We start from the raw sequence: 21384 nt of genomic DNA, 5'->3' as shown, positions 1-21384 counted from the left end.
AGCAAACCGTGAACTGAGGTGGGTTCAGTATAACTCATATGTTGACCTAATAGTGCTGATAAAGCTTATTAAAGAATTGTCATATGAAGACGGAGACACTTTGATGGACTGCTATCAGGGTAAATTAATTGTTACAAAGTGAATAGGTACACGATACATCTTAAATGCTCTACTGGACCCAGAGGGACTGGGCCAGGGTGATGCTAATACCAGTCGCTGTCAGTCTTAAGAAACATGTACTCTACCAGGACATGGAGGGATCAGTATCTATACTTGGTTTTGGAGAGTCAGGATAGTATTCGCGAAATCATGCCGTTTATAAAGAAGAATTCACCAATAGCTGAAACCAATGCCAAAGTATTTAAAAATATCTCATCTCGTCTGATATCTGGGGGATGTTATTTCTGGGGTCCAACAGACAAAAACATGAATGTTTTAGTCTAATTTATTTATCCTGACCATATAATAAATGCACTGCTTCTTAAACTATTGTTATAAATGATTGCTTAAGTAAAGTTGTATAGATAAGTGGAGTTAAGTAAAGTCATATACGTCAAGTTAAAATTCTTAAAAATATAATAGTAATTTTTTACAATTAAATTTCATAAAAATGAAGTTTTGGCTAGCTCGCATTAGCATGACTACAATTAGTTCCTCCTTCATCTGCCAGACTGGATCTTTTTGAATCTACTGATACACAATAAGATTTTGTCCAGTACAGGTGAAGGTCTGTAAAGCCAATTTAAGTCAACACTAAGATGAACACAAAAATGAAGGGATTCACTGCTTTAAAAAGACTTGGATCATAATCTGTATTTAAGATTAGAATCACAATCTATTTTAGGTAAAACTTGCATAATTTAGGCTCTTCTGAATCTTAACTGATGCCTCACTAAATAAAGAAGTTAGCAGTGATTATACAGGCTGTTATTGACTGTTTGGTCCCAGATATGGATTTTGTGACATCATGACATAACAGACTTAACAAGTGGATTGAAGGATGGGTGGGGATTGACAGGTTTAGTGTATATACGTACACAAAGTTGGATTTATTGTTTTCACGCACAACTATACGTCAACATTTACTACGTACAGTATGGATATGATAAAACTCTTTTTTAGTATTCTTTTAGTGATCTTACTGCAGCCTGTGACACAATTGACCGTTCAATTCTCTTATCTAGACCTCACAATCTGGTTGGCTTATCTGATGCTGTTTTTAACTGATTTAAATCTTATCTCTCAGACAGAGAATTTTATGTTACAAAGGGTGAATGTTTATCAAAAAGGTATACAATGGACTGTGGTTATTTTTTTATTTATTTTTTTTTAACTTTTTAATCTTTACATGCTGCCACTTGGAAACGTCATCAGGAGACATGGCATCAGTTTCCATAGTTACACTGATGATACACAGTTGTTGTGTCTTGATGACTCAGGACCAATTGATGCCCTTTTAAACTGTATTTTAGACATCAAGTCCTGGATGGCAGAAAATGGTCTTCAACCCAGCCAGGACAAAACAGAGGTCTTAACTAAAGCTCAGACAGAGAAACTTAACAAAAAGCTGCAAGAACTGGCACTAAAACCCTGTCAACAAGTAAAAAACCTTGGAGTTATCTTTGATTGGAATCTTAGTTTTGAACCACATATTAGAGGCATAACAAAAACTGGATTTTATCATCTCAAGAACATTGTCAAAGTGTGACCGTTTCTCTTTCAAGCCAACACAGAGACACTGATGCATGCTTTTATTACCTGCAGATTGACTGCTGTAAGGCTCTACTTTCTGGTCTGCCTTAGAACAACTTTGCGCAGTTACAGTTAGAAAACTCAGCTGCCTGTGTGCTGATGAGGACCAGAAAGACAGCACACATTACACCAATTTTAAAGTCTCTACATTGGCTTCCTGTGTGCTTCAGAATTGATTTTAAGATCCTTTTATTGGTTAAAAAGCTCTTAATGGTCTTAGTCCTGCTTATTTATCAGATTTGTTTTTATTGTATCGACCTTCCAGAACCCTCAGGTCTTCAGGTAGCGGTGTTTTAATCACCTCCGAATTTGGAACAAAAACCCACAGTGAGGCATTATTTCATTATTATGGTCCATGTCTGTGGAACCTGCCTGAAGATCTGAGGGCCACAGGGAATGCTGCTGTTTTTAAAAGCAAACTCAAGACCTACCTCTTTAGCCTGGCTTTTAATTAAACTTTATCTCTTTATTTATTTTGTATTTATTACAGTAATTCTGTCTTTATCTATTCATTTACTTTTATTAATCTGTTTTCTAGCTGGCATATACTTATATTTTGTAATTTATTTCATTGTATCTTATTTTTATTTATTTATTTATTTATTTATTGGCTGATTTAAAATTACTTTCTACTTTGAGTTTTTATCCTGCCTCTGGTGTGTCCTCACTTATGCTAGCGCTTCCTCAGCTCCCATCCTTTTTTATGAAGGCTGTTCCTATTTTAGTCTTTACCACCACGAAATCTTTCCTTATGTGTTTGTGTGTTTCATTGTTATTATTGTGTGAAACACTGTGTTGCACTCTGTTTGCATGAAAAGTACTTTACAAATAAAGTTTGATTGATTGATTGATTGATTGATTGAAGAAATCATAACAGTAGCTTTACTCTGAATGACACAGTTTCTGTCTTAAAGCTATACCTACCAATGTGGCATTTCTCACAGCACTTAGTAAAAGTTTGAACATGAACAACCCGCCTCCCTCCAAAGCCCTGCCCACCTCCCCCTGCCTGAGTTCTGACCCTCTCCTCCTCTCACCTGAAGCGTGCGGTGGAAGCGGAGGTGGAGGCTGAGGTCCGGTCTACTTTGGCATGTCCGCGGATCCCTCCCTCAGTAATCAAATACATCATCCACCTGCCGCGGCTCTTGTTTCATCAGTAGACCCTGTATTTAAGGGTCTGGTCAGTACAGCACTGGGTCAGTGTCTGCAGTGCACATCAGCTAGGAGATGAGGTGCCCAGGTGATGGGCACGCACACTGTGACACGCACACAAATTTTCCGTGGACGTTTGAGGTTTTATAGTCCATACCTTTATCATCCTACATTCTACATTGTGTGACAAAAAGTACATGTACGTGTACGAGTACCGTGGACATAAAAGCTGACCTTTGTGCAGACCTGTCTGTGGAGTCCAATACACCTGACTTCCAGACTTTTATCTCCATCCTTCATTCGCCGGACTTCTGTTTGTTCCCCTTAGTTGCTCTTTCTGTTAATAAATCATTTTTTTTCCCTTCCACATATGCAATTTGAGTTCTGTCCATACACATCCTAGACAGGAGACTGTGGTCAGTGACAGGAAAAGCAGCGCGAGTGAAGCGTCAGATTCAGAAGTACCCAGGCGTGGGGACGGCGATAATGGATCGGATGCTGGACGTCCATAATGGATGATTGACAGGAGGCTCAGCCAAGTTCGGACCGAATAAAATGATTGGTCAGAATTAGGGATGCAAATTATCGATTAATCCGTTAGTCATTAGTTAGTTGACCTTATTGATCGATTAACAATTAATTGATAAGCGGCAATTTTCCTGAGAACCTGAATTTCTTTTTCAATAGGGTCTATAAGAATAAATATTAAATAAATATTAAATATAAATTAATTAATTAATTAATTAATATGAAATACATATTAAATAAATATGCTAAATATTGTTTATATGCTTCATGAAAAAAGCATGTCATGTTCCTTAATGACTGATTTATTGAACCATTGGATACAGTCAGTGTTTCCTGTGGAATTCATTTGTTGATGTGGCAGTGTGTAATGGGGTGGGGTTGCACGCACGTGCGTGCGTTTCGACGGTGGTGGTGGTAGTGGTGGTAGGGGTACTACGCACGTACGCACACACGCAGTTCGACAGGGGGATAACTTCGGCCTGGTTGGTAACTGTGCGCATGCAAACGTCCGTCACTTTCTGTCCTACTTATAAAACTATACAGGTACGAGCGATGCAGTCCATGCCCCCGCAGAAGTGACAGTGAAACTTTTTGCTCATTTATCTTTTCCCCACCTCCTGAAGCTTTGCAAATACTTGACATACCTGTGGCCCGAATCAGGGGCCTGGAGGATGTTTTCAGCTTCTGTCTCACTGACCATGGACTAGACCAACCTCCAGGGAAAACACTCCAATCCAATATGACCCCGTATTTATGTGGAGGTTGCACCGCTCCCACAAACATCATCAGCGCCATGATCCAGTTCGATGACCCACTATCCCAGCCGTGGTGTCGCAGCGTGGACAAACCGTAGCCTTCGGACTGGTGTGGACAGGTGGACAAGGGCAATTAACCGACAATTAATAATTTAATTGAGCAAATTCTTATCGACAATTAATCGTTAGTCGACTAATTGTTTACATCCCTTGTCAGAATTTTATCAGAAATATGAGCAATACAGTACAGGCCAAAAGTTTGGACACACCTTCTCATTCTTCGCATTTTCTTTATTTTCATGACTATTTTCATTGTAGAGCCTCACTGAAGGCATCAAAACTATGGAATGAACACATGCGGAATTATGTACTTACCAAAAAAGTGTGAAATAACTGACAACATATCTTATATTCTAGTTTCTTCAGAGTAGCCACCCTTAGCTCTGATGACTGCTTTGCACACTCTTGGCATTCTCTTGATAAGCTTCCAGAGGTAGTCACCTGAAATGGTTTCCACTTCACAGGTGTGCCTCATCAGGGTTACTTCGTGGAATTTCTTGCCTTATTGATGGGGTTGGGACCATCAGTTGTGTTGTGCAGAAGTCAGGTTGATGCACAGCTGACAGCCCTATTGGACAACTGTTAGAATACATATTATGGCGAGAACCAATCAGTTCAGTAAAGAGAAACGAGTGGCCATCATTACTTTAAGAAATGAAGGTCAGTCATTCCGGAAAATTGCAAAAACTTTGAATGTGTCCCCAAGTGCAGTCGCAAAAACCATCAAGCGCTCCAACAAAACTGGCTCACATGAGGACCGCCCCAGGAAAGGAAGACCAAGAGTCACCTCTGATGCTGAAGATAAGTTCATCTGAGTCACCAGCCTCAGAAATCGCAAATTAACAGCAGCTCAGATCAGAGACCAGATGAATGCCACACAGAGCTCTAGCAGCAGACACATCTTTACAACAACTGTTAAGAGGAGACTGCGCCAATCAGGTCTTCATGGTCAAACAGCTGCTAGGAAACCACTGCTAAGGAGAGGCAACAAACACAAGAGATTTATTTGGGCCAAGAAAAACAAGGAATGGACCTTAGACCAGTGGAAATCTGTGCTTTGGTCTGATGAGTCCAAATTTCAGATCTTTGGATCCAACCGCCATGTCTTTGTGCGACGCAGAAAAGGTGAACGGATGGATGCTACATGCCTGGTTCCCACCGTGAAGCATGGAGGAGGAGGTGTGATGGTGTGGGGGTGCTTTGCTGGTGACACTGTTGGGGATTTATTCAAGATTAAAGGCAACCTGAATCAGCATGGCTACCACAGCATCCTGCAGCGACATGCCATTCCATCCGGTCTGCGTTTAGTTGGACCATCATTTATTTTTCAACAGGACAATGACCCCAAACACACCTCCAGGCTGTGTAAGGGATATCTGACCAAGAAGGAGAGTGATGGAGTGCTGCGCCAGATGACCTGGCCTCCACAGTCACCGGACTTGAACCCAACCGAGATGGTTTGGTTGAGCTGGACCGCAGAGTGAAGGCAAAAGGACCAACAAGTGCTAAGCATCTCTGGGAACTTCTTCAAGACTGTTGGGAAACCATTTCAGGTGACTACCTCTGGAAGCTCATCAAGAGAATGCCAAGAGTGTGCAAAAGCAGTCATCAGAGCTAAGGGTGGCTACTTTGAAGAGACTAGAATATAAGATATGTTTTCAGTTATTTCACACTTTTTTGTTAAGTACATAATTCCACATGTGTTCATTCATAGTTTTGATGCCTTCAGTGAGGATCTACAATGTAAATAGTCATGAAAATAAAGAAAATGCGAAGAATGAGAAGGTGTGTCCAAACTTTTGGCCTGTACTGTATATGAGAATTTAACATTTTTGAGTTTCAATACCTGGTGGATTTCTTTTACATTTTAGTTTGACACAGGCTTAATAGGAGCATTTTAAGCTGACAAAAGAAAAGTGTAAAAATGCCACATCATACGGTATAGCTTTAATCTCTATCGACCATCTATTTATACCATTGTCAATCCTTGAGTCTGGCATTTTGGTCATCGCCAGTTTATGTTTCCTGGGTCAAAAGTAACTTTATTTGGATAAAAAAGGTGGGGCTGGGAGGAGTAAGGGGTGAAACTTGCAAAGGTAATGATAAAACACTGCTACAAAGGAAATGTTAAGGTGGTGAATGCAGTTTCAGCAACAGTATTTGATCTCAGGTCATTAACAACCCTGACTAGACTGGTATTTTTCAAAAATAAATCACAAAGTCATTTAAGCGATTAAAAACAAGCCTCTCTAAAATTTTACTTAAAAATTGCAGGTCAGACACTGGTTTGTAGTTGCTGAGTTCTGAGGCATCTAAATTATATCGCTTCAGAGGAGGTTTAACCATGGCGGTGTTAAAAGCAGTAGGGAAGATACCCATCTGAAGCAAATAATTCACAATGTTCGGAACGTTTTCATCTAAAAAGCTATAAACTGTTTTTAAAAAAGATGTAGGAATGGGTCTAAAAGGCAGGTGGCTGGTTTTAACTGAGAAATTACTTTACCATGCATTCCAGGATCAACCAGGACAAACTTCTCTAGTGTTTCCTCACATAAAAACAAAGGTTCTGGAGAGCTAAGATTCATAAGCTGGGTTTGACGTAAATTAGATCTAATATTTTCTCTTTTACTACTGACGTAGACCGCAGATTCTTCACATTTTGAGTCAGTAGACATCCTTCTAGACTTCGTAAGAACAGGATTAATTAAAGCTGGAAGCAGCATTGGGCGGGACCTCGCACTGGGCGTTCCGCCTCCCACGCATTCCGCCTCCCACACGTTCCGCCTCCCACGTGTTCTGCCTCCTGTGAATGTTGACACCTCAGCTCCACTCACACCTCTTCATACCGATACCAGCTCCCACTCTTTTGTGTCCATCCTTCTTACATTAGAGGGGGGGGGGGGTTCAGGAAAATTTTCAGATTCAACTTTGGCCCTGATTTTCTGATGCAACAAGATGTTCTAAGCACTCCTGTGTAATTTTTTTGAAATTTTCATCCAAACCCCCCCACCCCAAAAATTACTTTTTCAGTCCTGAAAATGTGGGGTTTTTTTTGGCAACATTCAAACCTTCTTCACTTTGGATAAAGTACAGTGTAACAATATGCTCATGCTGGACCCTTAAATGTTTTTTTTGTGAGACATGTGATGTCTTAAGAGTGCTTTGCACTACAAAAGGTGTAGTGTCAAGGTCAAATTATAGGTCAAAGGTCACCCAAATGGTCAAAAATGCATATTTCATGGAATTCAGCTGTTAATGTGGGTTCTTCAAAATGATGGGCACAGGTTTTCTCCTCATAACACATCTATTGACCACAAACCACTACCACTCAATAAGACACATTAAACAGAACTATTAACAAAATGTATTATCCATATAGACATGTCAAAAAGAACAAACAGTAGTTTCACATGACTTTGCAATTTACATGTATATCTCCCGTTGTGGGCGACACAGTGGTGCAGTGGATAGCACTGGTGCCTCACCGACAACAGGTCCTGGGTTCCATTCCAACACCAGTCCATGGGGGTGGGACCTTTCTGTGTGGAGTTTGCATGTTCTCCCCGTGTCTGCGGGGGTTCTCTCTGGGTACTCCGGCTTCCTCCCACCATCCAAAGACATGCACTGATAGGTTAATTGGTTAATCTAAACCACCCATAGATATGAATGTGGGACTGATTGTTTGTCTCTATATGTTCAGCCCTGAGATGAACTGGTCACATGTCCAGGGTGAACCCCGCCTTCGCCTCTATGTAGCTGGGATAGGTTCCAAGCAGCCTAGTGAGGATGAAGTGGGTTCAGAAAATGAATGAATGAATGAAGTATTAGTGATTCCCGCCAAAATGTGTGCTTGTGTTTCCCGCCACATTAATGGCGGCAAATTCAAATAGAATGTACATGTTGCAATATTTTGTCTCTAATGTGGCTTTGAAAGGGCCAAAGGCCTTGGGGGATCCCACAAGGAAACCAGAGGGAAGAGAACTTAGGACATATTTGATAAATGTTGGAATGGTATGAATTCTTGAAAAAACTGGGCATTTTGGTGACCTTAAACCTACAACATGACCTTGACATCAGACTTTTCATTGTACGAAGTACTCTTACGATACCGTATGGCACTTACAAGATCATTAAATGGCCCGTCATGAACATATTTATACATTGCACTGGACAACAGAGTGGAGAAGCTGTGAAAGTTGCGATTTTCAGAGTTAAAAAAGTAATTTTCGGGGTGGGGGGGGTTTGGATGAAAATTTCAAAAAAATTACAGAGGAGTGCTTAGAACATCTTGTTGCATTAGAAAATCAGGGCTAATGTGGTATTTGATATTAAGCCCCCCCCCCCACTTACATCCCTACAGAACACCAGCGGCCCTTTGCTGAAACCACCATCACCTTTTAATGAGGTTTTTATTTTGAAAAACCCTACTGTGTGTATGTGCGTGTGTGTGTGAGAGAGAGAGACAGAATCAGTTTGAACAATGAATTGAAATTGTGTGAATAACTGAGCATAAAACTCATGATTTACCACATTTGAGGCTTTTATTTTGAAAAAACTCTATTGTGTGTGCTTGTGTGTGTCTGTGAGAAAGAAGAATTTTTAATGAAGAAAAATTGTACAAACAGTCAAGTGTTTGGTCATAAAAATGAAAAGAAGTTATTTAATCGTCATTATTTATTTTTAATTAGGCTTTTATTTTGAAAAAGAAAAAAACAACTCAAAAAAATTTGAATATCATGAAAAAGCTCAATATTTTTTGTCACTCATCTCAGAAAGTGAAACCCATATATCATATAGACTCATGAGACATGAAGTGAAATATTTCAAGCCTTATTTCTTGAAATTTTGATGATTATAGCTTACAGATAATGAAAACCCAAAATTCAGTGTCTCAAAAAATTTGAATATTGCATAAAATCAATAAAAAATAAGGATATTTTAAACAAAAATGTCAGGCTTCTGAAAAGTATGCTCATTTTATTAACTCAAGACTTGGTTGGGCCTCCTTTTACATGAATTACTGCATCAATGGGGTGTAGCATGGAGGTGATCAGCCTGTGGCACTGCTCAGGTGGAATGGAAGCCAAAGTTGCTTTGATAGTGTCCTTCAGGTCATTTGCATTGTTTGGTCTGGTGTCTCTCATCTTCGTCTTGACAATACCCCATAGATTCTCTTTGGGGTACAGGTCAAGTGAGTTTGCTGGCCAACCAAGCACAGTAACACCAAGGTCACTGAACCAGCTTTTGGTACCTTTGGCAGGTGCCAAGTCCTGCTGGAAAATGAAATCAGCATCTCCTTAAAACTTGTCAGCAGAAGGAAGCATGAAGTGTTCTAAAATGTCCTGGTAGATGGCTGTGTTGACTGTGGACTTCAGAAAACACAGTGGACCAATACCAGCAGATGCCATGGCAGCCCAAATCATTACTGACTGTGGAAAGTCCAAAGTCCTCTTTTCAGATGAAAGTAAATTTTGCATGTCCAGTGTGAAGTTTCCACAGTCAGTGCTGATTTGGTCTGCCATTCAAATATTTTAAAATATCCTTTTTTAATTGATTTTATGCAATATTCAAATTTTTTGAGACATTAAATTTTGGATTTTCATTATCTGTAAGCCATAAAAAACAAAATTTCAAGAAATAAGGCTTAAAATATTTCACTCTGTCTAACGAGTCTACATAATATATGGGTTTCACTTTCTGAAGTGAGTGACAAAAAATATTGGACTTTTTTATGATATTCAAATTTTTTGAGATGTACCTGTAATGATAAAATTCATATAACAAATAATGTTTATGGCTACAATGCCAAACAGGACAACAATAGTCTTATTATGTCTACAGAAAATATTTTATTTAGCTGGTTGTCTAAATTTCCAAATGCCACATTATTGTCATGGGGGTGACCTTAATATGATTCTGGATAGTACTATGGATAAATGGCCTCCTGGTTCATCAAACAGAAATTGCATTTACGGATAAGTTTAACCTAGAGGATATCTGGAGGGTAAAATACCCTGACATTAGAGCATTTACCTGGAGTAATAAAACAGGGTCAAGTCTATCGAGAATAGATTTTTGGTTGATTTCCAAGGGTTTTAACAAAGATAATATTGAAGTGGACATTTCTCCCACCCCTTTAACAGATCATAAAGCTATAGTTATTAAGATAAATTTATCCACCTCTCAAATGAGCCTTACCCATTCAGTTTATTGGAAACTGAGCAGTTCTTTACTCTCAGATGAGATTGTTAAAAACAAGGTGGTGGATCTAATATCTTACTTTTGGTTTTAAGCCCAAAAAGAAAAGCAGTTTTGTTCTAATTGGGAACTTCTAAAATTTGAGCTTGGTAAATTCTTTACAAAATTCAGTAGTGATTCAGCCAAATCCAGGAGAGTTAAAGAGTTAGATGTAGTATCATGGATCACCTGTTTATCTAGTAAAATTCCAGATACATTATCTGAGGAAACTAGAACTCTCAAATTTGCAAACTAAATTAGATGAAATCTACAATCAAAAAGCCTAAGGTGCATTTATCAGGTCCAGAGCTAGGTGAAGAAGGAGAGCAAAATTCTCACTATTTTTTTAGTTTAGATAAACACCACTATAATGTTAACAGTATAATTAAGCTAAATGTTGATGGGGTTCTTACAGAGGACCATAACATATTATCTAACAATTGTAGTCACTTGTATACCAAATTATACAGTTCCAAATTTTGTCAGGAGAAGGCTGATGCTTTTTAAAACTTCTTAACGGTTTATACTGTTTCAGATGCTGATATGATGCAGTGTGACAGGCCTGTTACACTTGAGGAGGTTAAAGATGCAATCAATCTATTAAACAATAACAAGTCACCTGGTACTGATGGGCTGGTTTCCGAATTTTACAAATACTTTGAACTAACTCCTTTTCTATTTGAAGTCTTTTTAGGAAGTTTAGTGAAAGATCTTCCCACTACTATGACTCAAGGTTAGACAACTTTAATCCCCAAAGCTAATAAAGACACTTTTTTTTATTGATTATTGGCATCCAATATCTTTACTCAGTAATGATTATGAGATATTCGATATGATTTTTGCTAGAAGGCTGAAGATGGTATTAGACACAATTATTGAAGAAACTCAAGACACATAAGAAACAATATTAAACTTGTTTCAGATATTTTGGATTACTCAGAAATCTTAGATGATAATGGCTTTATTTTGTTCCTAGACTTTTATAAGGCCTTCGATACTGTGGAGCACAAGTTTATTCTACAATCGTGAAATAAACTTGGCTTTGGTAACTATTTTCCCTCTGCTATAAAAACCCTCTATATGAACAGCAATAGCTCTTTTAAATGACCAGGTGGTACAGCACTCAGATTTCATCTATCTCGTGGTATAAGACAAGGCTGTCTGGCCTCCCCGCATCTCTTCCTGATTCTGGCACAACTCCTGGCATATCATATTGAAACAAGTAAAGTAGAAGGGATTTCTCTGCTTGGCAGAGAACTAATCATAATACAACTAGCTGATGACACCACACTATTCATGGAAAATGAAAACCAAATTCCTGTTGCCATCAAAGCAATTGAAGAGCTCTCTGGGGCCTCAGGTTTGTGCTTGAATATTAAAAAATGTGAGCTTGTAGCTATCAAAGATTGCTTTAAACATACCACTATAAACTGAAGTACAATATTTAGGTCTTTTAATTGCTAGAGATCAAAACAAAATAAGTTATTTATATTTTAATCCAATTATACAAAAAACCCCGACATAAATTAAACCAATGGCTGATACGTGATTTGTTATTGAGAGGTAGAATTCTACTAACTAAAGGAGAGGGTATTTCATGTTTAACATATGCAGCTTTGGCTCTGCATCTTGATGACAAGAACCTAAAAGAGACTGACAAAGTACTCTTTGACTTTGTAAGGAAAAGTAGAATTCATTACCTGAAAAAGACTGTTGTGTAAAATCCCTATGATAAAGGTGTTCTTAATTTTCTGGATTTTCAGACTCCAAATAATACAATTAAGGTTAATTGGATAAAACAACTTTTTTAAAAACCCTCTTCAATATGGAATATTATTCCTTATTCATATTCTCTCCAAGTTAGGTGGCATTAACTTTTTTTTCTTGTTTGCAATTATAACATTGATAAAATCCCTGTTAAAATGTCTGCTTTTCATCGCCAGGCCTTTCTTCCATGGTCTCTCATCTACCAGCACAATTTCTCACCACATAACTACTTAATTTGGAACAACAAAGACATTTTATATAAACACAAATCTCTCTTTATGGAATACTGGTTTCAAAATAACATCAAATGGGTAGATCAGTTGTTTAATGATGAGGACCTTTTACTTACTTATGAAGAATTTCTTGTAAAATATAATATCCCTGTGACTCCTGGAGACTATGCAAAGGTTTTTGGAGCCATCCCTTCTGGTGGGTGTACGCTTTTTACAAACCAACAGAGGCTTGATATCCATAAACTGACTCCTTTATCTCCACCTGAAACACCAGAAGGGAAAGTTTGTCTCTACAGTTATCCTGTCAATAACAGTTTTATATGAGCGTTATTCCAAAAAGATATTAAAACAATGCCCTGTGTTGTATCTCATTGGAATAGGTTGGTAGATGATATACCATAGAACAAGGTCTTGCTTCCTATCTCCGTAACAGATAACTGATTACCAATAAGGTTAAAGAAATATCCTTTAAACTCATTCATAAATTATATCCTGCTAAATCTTATATTAAAAATAGATTCAAGAAAGATATTGATATAAACTGTAGCTTTTGCAAGGAATGTCCTAAAACTGTTTTTCATTTATTTTGGCATTGCCCTACTGTTAAAACTTTTTGGCAAAAACTATGTGATTTTATTCTTAATAACATTGAAACAAATTTTATGTTGTTTTGGAGGAATGTATTGTTTGGCCTATTTGAAAGTAGGTTGCTCAAAAGTGAATCACTATACCTGCTAAATCTTTTAATTTTAATGTCAAAATTTCACATTCATTGTTGTAAATACTCAGCAAAAAGCCATGCTTTACTGCATTCTATAATAATTTCAAACAATACATTCTCTCAATTCTGAAAAGCAAAAGGCAATCAAAATTGTTGAAATCTGTACTTCTCTGAATATATTCAACTGCACTTTGACACCCCGAGTATAAGCTGGCATACTGTTTTCTCTTTTTCCTGTCTTTCCTGTCCTCTTTTTCTTCTCTCCTTTCTTTCTATACATGATTATAATTAAGCATTTACATAATAACTTCAATTGCGACTGATTACTTTGTTTGTTTGATGTGAAAAGTCTATATTTGTTATGTAAACTGTGCTGTTCTAAATAAAGTAAAAAAAAAAAAAAAAAAAAAAGGTAAGGGTGATAATGACCCCCACCTAAACCGGATGCAGAAACCAGGAGGACTGGGGGTGGGGAGAAAACCAGAGAAAACACCTATGTAAAGAAAGCTTTTCTGTCAAATATTTGTGTATAGTTTTAATTTATTCCAATTTTGATTTTATATACCTGATATCTGGAACCAATATTAACTTTTAAAGTCTTTCAAAAGGTTCATTAAGCATAATTTGTGTTATTTATGCAAAAAAAAAAATACATTTTTCAAATCAGAGTTTATATTTTTTTGTGTTTTTTGGCCTTTTGTGTTGATATAGTAGGTTAAAGTGAAAAAAATAATAGGCAGATCAGATTAATGAAGTTGTGCTGAAAAAAAAGATACCAAACATGGGTTTAAAAAACATTTCTTTATAGAGTATATAAAGGCAAAATCAAAAGTACACAAAAACGGCCAAATAGGCTCAGACCCATAAGGGTTAAGCATTAATTAACTGTTAAATAATATATTATCAATGATTATTATGTATTACTTAACATAAAGTAACATATTAGTTAATGTTTTAATTAGCCTTTAATTAATGTTTACTATGGAGTAGTGCATACATAATGATAACTAATTACATTATTCAACTTGTATTATTGCTTAAAAATTTATGTGCTAACTTTGAGTAGAAAACATTAATTAACGACTTATTAATACATTAACTAATATGTTGCCTAAGGCTAAGTAATACATAATAATGATGGATAAAATATTACTAAACAGTTAATTAATGCTTAATAATGCACTAACTAACATTAATTAAGGGACCCTTATTGTAAATTGTTACCAACTCCTGTTCATTCAGCATGCGCGGGAGAGGCTGAGATCCTGAGATCCTGGGCTGGAGGTGGAAAAGAGGGAAATGGTTTCCCCAGTCTACCACCATGTTTTCCACGATGGTTGACCACTGTCCATTGTGCCGACTGTTCCGGGGTGGCTCCAGTCCAAGCCCACTGGTCTTTGTTCGGGAACTGGGCTGTGTTGGTCCACGATATCGTGGCACCCAGTTCTCCTCCAGTGGCATCACCTTCAGCCGCTGAAGTGCTGTGACGCTGCATTAGCATGGTGTCGTTTAATCACTCACTCTTACTGATCTGTTGAAGAAGAGAGAATCTTTCATCCAGTTCGGTGACTTTAAGGTTCAGCCAATGGGCAGCTCTTGTGGGGAGCAGATGGAGAGGTGAATGGTGCCATGGTTGGGCCGTTGTAGCCTGGTGGTAGCTGAGCTGCTGTAGCCTGATGGTAGCTAGGCTGTAGCCTGGTGGTAGCTTAGGTGCTGGGCTGATGTACCCTTGTGGTAACTGGACTACTGAGCTGGTGGTAGCTGATCAGTCTGATCGGTTTCTTATCAGTCTGTTAAAGCACAGACATCGGCACATGTAAAATCAATTCAGTTTCATTTCATCATTTCATTTTTAAGTGACATGGAGTAATTAATTTTGTTCACATGAGGTAACGAATGGCATCACTGCATGGATGACAGGACATACAACATGTCAGCCTTCCAGTGTGTTTCCATACAGATGGCTGAGTCACTGTGCTTGGGATGAGCAGGCTCCTCACTGCTTTAGTTTCATCACAGACTAAACAGTCACCTGAAAACAGCAGAACAAGGTCACTATGAAGGCCTGGCCATTTTTGACTTGCTCATGCAGAAAATTCTTCCTTGTATTGCACTACCGCAGCTGTAATTAATTCATTTTCTTGGCCAGGGAGCAGTAGAGAAGCTCAGTCCGTGAACTGCCACAAACAAGGAAACCTTGAGCGCTCTCCGGTAGTGATCCGCGCCGCTTCATTTTCTTCTTTGGTGCTGCCTGAGGGCATGGTTGGCCACGGGATAGAAATCTCCCTCTGGCTGCCTGCTTCGATTACCTTATCCATGGAGGAATTTAGAAGTGATGCAGCCCTGGTGGTATCTCTGATGTTAAAAACATATTGCTGAATTTACAACTAACTGCAATTTACTAGAACTTTAACAGACATGTAAATGAGGAAACCCAGCATCACTTCACTTTGTCGGCTAGGCACTGTGCCATACCACAAAGATCTAGAGCATCTCCATTGACTGTTGACATTTGTAGACCCATATAATATACGAATGAGCTTTTAGTTATGTGTAAACTTCACTTTACATAAGATGTGTTCTGTGCCAGAAAATTTGGCCACATCTTTTTAGCAAATGCATGGGTGCTATTTAAGTCCCTCTAATTGGAGCTTAGTGACATCAGGATTGGTAGACAGTTTATACAGGGAGTCCATATAATCTCTTTACAATTTAACACATCTATCACAAAAGCAAATGAATGGACAAATCTTTGGAAATTATTACAAAATGAAAGGTAGATTTTGAAGTTTTTTTCCCTCATTTAATACACCTCTATATAGACACTATTAGTTGCATGAAGCACATTCAGATGGTACTGGATTTGTTACCATGTTGGCTGCATTATAGCCTCATCAATGGTATCAAAGGCATCAGAGATCCTTTTGCTTCAGGTTGTTGATATCCCATATCTTTGTTTGATACACGATATGTTTAACATAACTGTATTTTTGTTTCAATAAACCACATTTTGCCATTTCTCTAGGAATAGCCATTTTTAATCACCACTGAGTACATCGAACAAATCTGATTAGCTTATTTCGTCAACTGCTTTTGTAATTTTTTTTTTTTTTTATTGTAAAGAGACTTTGTAGACACCCTGTGTATTCTGTTCTAGTCTATTAACATAGACAATACGTTACATTTCTTTGAACCTGGTTTGATGTTCTTCATATTTTCCAGGGTATATGCGTTGTAAACAACTTCAAAGGTGTTCACAGTGCAGCAGCTAAACAGAAGACTGAAGACTACCGCGGTCTGCCTCTGATGACCTTCCCTCGTGTTGAGAGTCCCCTGGAGACCCTCAGTGCGCAGGTACGTGACAACACTTAACCTTACATCCCAAAAATTTTAATCTCTGTGATGCACATTATCTTTCCCCATTAACTGCTAGAGTTCCCCAAGACCTTCAGCTTAAAAAAAATCCTTCTTTAGTTTTAATTTGGTTAAGAGTAATTTGCTTTGTAATGGAATGTATTGTTTATGTAATTGTCGGTTTGCTGTTTCATATACTGCATTAATCCGTGGTTACTTGTATTTCACATAATTCCTCTTTCTTTCTTTCTTTCTTTCTTTCTTTCTTTCTTTCTTTCTTTCTTTCTTTCTTTCTTTCTTTCTTTCTTTCTTTCTTTCTTTCTTTCTTTAACAGAGATGACACACTTTCAGACATGCTGACATGTCATTATGTGCTCTACATATACGTACATACTAGAGTTGGATGACATGGCCAAAAAACATTCAGTTACAATATTTTATTCTCTCTTTGATGAATATTAATATTTATCATGATGTATATTTTTGTAATCTGAGGATTATCATAATAACAAGTGAAGTATGAAGGTTTCAACTTTTAAAGACTTTTCACGGCAATTTGACTTATTAGTTTAGACTTTATGCCTTTTCTTTGGAGTTGCACCATGATGTGCCTGTACTGTATATGTGTCAAACTTTATCGCAAAGACCAGACAGGACACTTTAGTTTTTTATTCTGTGATTATTATAGTGCAACAATTTGCACGCCCCAGCATTTGACACTTTTTAGATGTTGTGTTTATTTCTACTTTTTGAACGGTTTTCACATCTATTCTTATCTAGGGTTTTGCTGGATATCGTAACATTTGTTGGAAAAGATATAGTATTCATTTCAATAGACACTGTTCCTCTGGCAATAGTTGTTTTTTTTTTGTTGTTTTTGTGTGAGCCTTCTATTATTCATAAGATTTGACCTGATTTTTATATTTTCCATCTCATTCAGCTTTTTTCTAAATATTCTAATAATACATGCACAAAATGGTGTATTATGCATTTTTAAGCAACAATGACAGGCAAATATACTACCTATGACTTCACAAACCTTGCAAAAACTTTATGTACTCTGAGTAAAAATGTACAGTTATCAACATAACTTCTAGTATAATTCCATTTTGAAGCAGAAACACATACCTTTACTCAAACTTCTGCTGACACTAATCTCTACCTGTTCTTTTATTTCCATGTCTTATTCCTTCCTTTTCCTTTTCTGCGTTTTTTTTTTTTTTTTTGTTCTTTTCTTCCATCCATTTGCAGAACCACTCAGCATCCATGACGGAGGTCACATGACTAAGGGGGCAGCACCGGGTCACGTTTGCGTCTCCACAGCACTTCCAGACACAATGACAAGGACGCATGCCACGTGGCTCCGAATGCTTAAGAAAACACACATACTGATATATCTGTTTAATTCACCTGGGGGACGACATACACCATGTTTGTGATGGTTTTTCTCTTTAGTTGGACTACACTCAGTTCAACCTGCCAAGGCACATGGACTGCATTAGTGGCAAAAATATCATAGTACAAACATAAGCACAGATTATTTTTTCCAGGCTTTCAAAACCATTGAAAACATGGGCAGTGTGGGTCCTCCAGTGTGTGCTGTTTGTAGTTAGAGGATGGTGTTTTGTACATTTTGTATGAGCGAGTGCTGTAGCCTATCCTGACGGTGTTAAATCTGCACACTTCCTGTCAGCTGACTCACTTGGTTTTAAATCACATCCTGTCAGGTGACTTGCCTCATTGATCGCCACATCTGTCACCCTCAGTCTGAAAATCTGCTATGGAAAAAAAAATATTGATGTTGTTGTTCTGTGATGTTTATCATTTGTACAGAAAAAAGACAGATTCCTTTTTATTATCTCTTCTGTATATTAATTGACCATGTCGGTCATATTTTGTAAAGATTTTTGTTAATCTGTATAACTATTATGATCCATTTGGACCTGTCTGCCTGCTGTAAACCTGGATATGTTTTGGTATCAGTTTAGGTGTTTTGGGGGAATGACCCCTCTTCCCTTTGGAGGAAATGACAAAGAAGAGTGAGTGACATCCTCAGAGTTAGAAAATGGGATTTGGCACCTGTAGTGCCATAGTATCAGCCACAATGTGTAAAAAAAATATGGCTGTGTGATATTCTCCTTATTAATATGTTTCATCCCAATTTCCTGATTCACTGTGATGTTAATAGGAGTTTGTTGACACAGAGGTCCAATGGGGCTAGCTGGTGTTTGGTATGACTTCAGATTTAATGCTATAGATTTGTAAACCCTTTTATTCCACCATCCCTGTGGAAACCATTCATGTAAATTGACATGAAAAAAGGTGTTAATTCTCTTCAGAGGGAAACTGAGTGACTTAAGGCCTGGCTAGCCCTTTTTATTGGAAACCAGCCTGATGACTCCTGCTTCACTTTTCCTCTTCAAGGCTCCCTCCCCCTCCCTGACCCACCAGTGGATTGTGATGCTATGTTGTGACTCCATTTCCTTTTGGGAGATATGCCCAGCATGAAGAGAGAAGTCAAGATATTTTATAGATATTCATGATTTCACTTATACTAATTATCATTGTCATTATATCTGTCTTTTACTTTAAGAACAAAACAAAAAAAGCATTTCATTTGAAATGCTCTTTTTTTTTTTCCTGGTTTGTCCACAAATTAAATAGTCAGTAGCAACACTGTGGTCTGTTGTGTTTTTTTTTTGTTTGTTTGTTTTTTTATTATTATGTGTGGGTTTGCTGAGCTTAAGGCCAACATTTTTATGGATCATTTCTAATTATTACAAAAATGCATCTTCATCAGAGACAAGCATGACAGTATGTTAGAGTTAATATGATTTGTCATATTTTTGATATTGAACTGTTGTGAAAGTAGTGAAGTGGTACTTAGACGTAGAAATAAAGGTTATTTTCAGACTGTAGAATTCCAGTTAAATAAAGGATCTATAGACTCCATCAGTCAGTAAGGTCGGGATGTAATCAAACACGAGCATTTCCATTATTTTCTACCTCTAAGATTCCAAATTAGAGATAATTTATGTAAAATAATGCTAAAAGGAGTCATAAGTAACCAGTGTTACTAGGCTGTATTTCTTTTAGTTTATGCCTTTTGAAATGGCATCAGAAAAAAATATTCAGAGAATCTTACCGAAAGTCTGACTGTAATAATATTGATTCTAATAATGTCTAATAATACTGAGTGATAGAACTGAGTGTCACACTTTTCGAGACGCATTTCCTCCACCCTGCCGTCCCACCATGTTTTCCAGGCAAGTGATTAGACCAAGTGTATATATTAAAACCATATTTAGTGTTTTTGTTGATTCATCCTGTTACCACCGCATCAACTTCAGGGATGTTTATGTCACTGCTAAGCAAAGCAGACACACACAGAGACACAAAGAAAGCTGATGGCTCAGCCAGTGCACTTGCTCTTTTGCTCTGTCAGGTATTCATTTCAGCTGTGACAGCCTGCGCTTATACCCTGGAGACACTCTGGCTAAATAGATATGGGGGATGTGTATGTGTGTGTGTCTGGCATTATTTGGCTGCGCCGCGTGTCTATAAAATGTCATCCTTGGCTGTTCTGAGTATGCCTCCCTGTACTGTCTAAATTGCTGTCCCCTAGCAGTATGAGTGAAGAATAGCAACTGAATATCATTTCAAGGTAGGCAGCAAAGCTTTGAGTGGGTTGGTTATGTATGTACCTCCAGGGTGTTTTCTAAACCATAATGGAATCTATTCAGACGGGAGGAAATGAGTCCTCAATGACCTGCTTGAAGAGAGATATTCTAGCAAATAAACCCTTAGCACATAGCTTGATTAGTGTGCCCTGAATGTCTGCCTTTGAGGCTTCGGTTGTGTTGATCCATTTCTGTCACTCCTACAAGGTCTGCTATCTTTTTACTCATCACTAACCACTTACATTTGTCAGTGTGTCTTGTGGCTTTCATTTCTGTCTGTGCAGTATATATTCAGTTGCAATAAACTAAATAAATTGCAGCAGGTTCAGGAAGGTAAAAAAAAACACAAAAATTAAATCTGGGAAAAGGAAAGGCATCAACTATGACTCAGCCTAGTAATGACGTTTTGGGTAATTATATTGTACAAAGCCAGGCTAAAATAAAAAAGTCCTGCTCTCTGATATTCTCTGTGCTATCATTTCAATAAGCTTCTGCAATGTCAAAAAATATGTATCTCCACCCAGAAATGCATTCATTTTTGAACAAGATCATACAATGATGCATGGATTTAGTATATTCAGGTTCAGTTAACCTCATTTTATGGACACATAGCATTACGTACCTGGACTTGACCAACTGAAGCAACTCCAGAACAAAACATTGTCCCCACAGGCTTGAACTGTAGGCACTAGGCATGGTCGGTAATCATGCCTAGTGCCAGACCATCTCTCTGGAACAGGGTCGATCAGACCACATGACCTTTTTTTCATTGAAATACAGCCCAATCTTTATGCTCTCCAGCTAATCAAATTTCTTTTAGCATTACTGTTTAGTCCCAATTCCTTGAGTTCTCTCCACATTGTGTGTCTGGAAATGCCCTTACATGAACAATTATTATTAATTATTGTATACTTATTAAGTATAACTGTGAGTTGTACAGGGTGATTACTGTTGGTTGATTTCATTTTACTTAATCATTGAACAATATATTATTTTCCTAACTACAGCTCTTCTTTGAAGATGATGGTTCAATGCTATCCTAAAAGTTGTTAATGAGTACAGATTTGAAGTCAATTTTTGTAGTTTTAGCAGTATCCTTAGCTCTTTTTTGTTTGATGTGTGCCAATAATTTGACTGTATTGAAA

At 37.7% G+C, this 21384-nt stretch overlaps 1 protein-coding gene across 2 annotated transcripts in view; it reads left to right on the top strand.

The window, feature by feature from the left end:
- Window positions 1-19235, top strand: part of plppr1 (phospholipid phosphatase related 1) — a 261050-nt gene extending 241815 nt beyond the window's left edge. For both annotated transcript variants that reach the window (XM_030148899.1, XM_030148900.1), the window contains exons 7-8: window positions 16428-16559; window positions 17811-19235. In XM_030148899.1, coding sequence (XP_030004759.1) covers window positions 16428-16559; window positions 17811-17843 — 165 coding nt within the window. In that variant the 3' untranslated portion in view covers window positions 17844-19235. The remainder of the gene's footprint in view (window positions 1-16427; window positions 16560-17810) is intronic.
- Window positions 19236-21384: the final 2149 nt, after the last annotated feature.

This window comes from Sphaeramia orbicularis, chromosome 12 (assembly GCF_902148855.1).
Source record: "Sphaeramia orbicularis chromosome 12, fSphaOr1.1, whole genome shotgun sequence".
In the NCBI taxonomy this organism is placed as follows: Eukaryota; Metazoa; Chordata; class Actinopteri; order Kurtiformes; family Apogonidae; genus Sphaeramia; species Sphaeramia orbicularis.
Note: the sequence above shows the minus strand (reverse complement) of the source record. Positions and strands in the feature narration are given on the sequence as shown.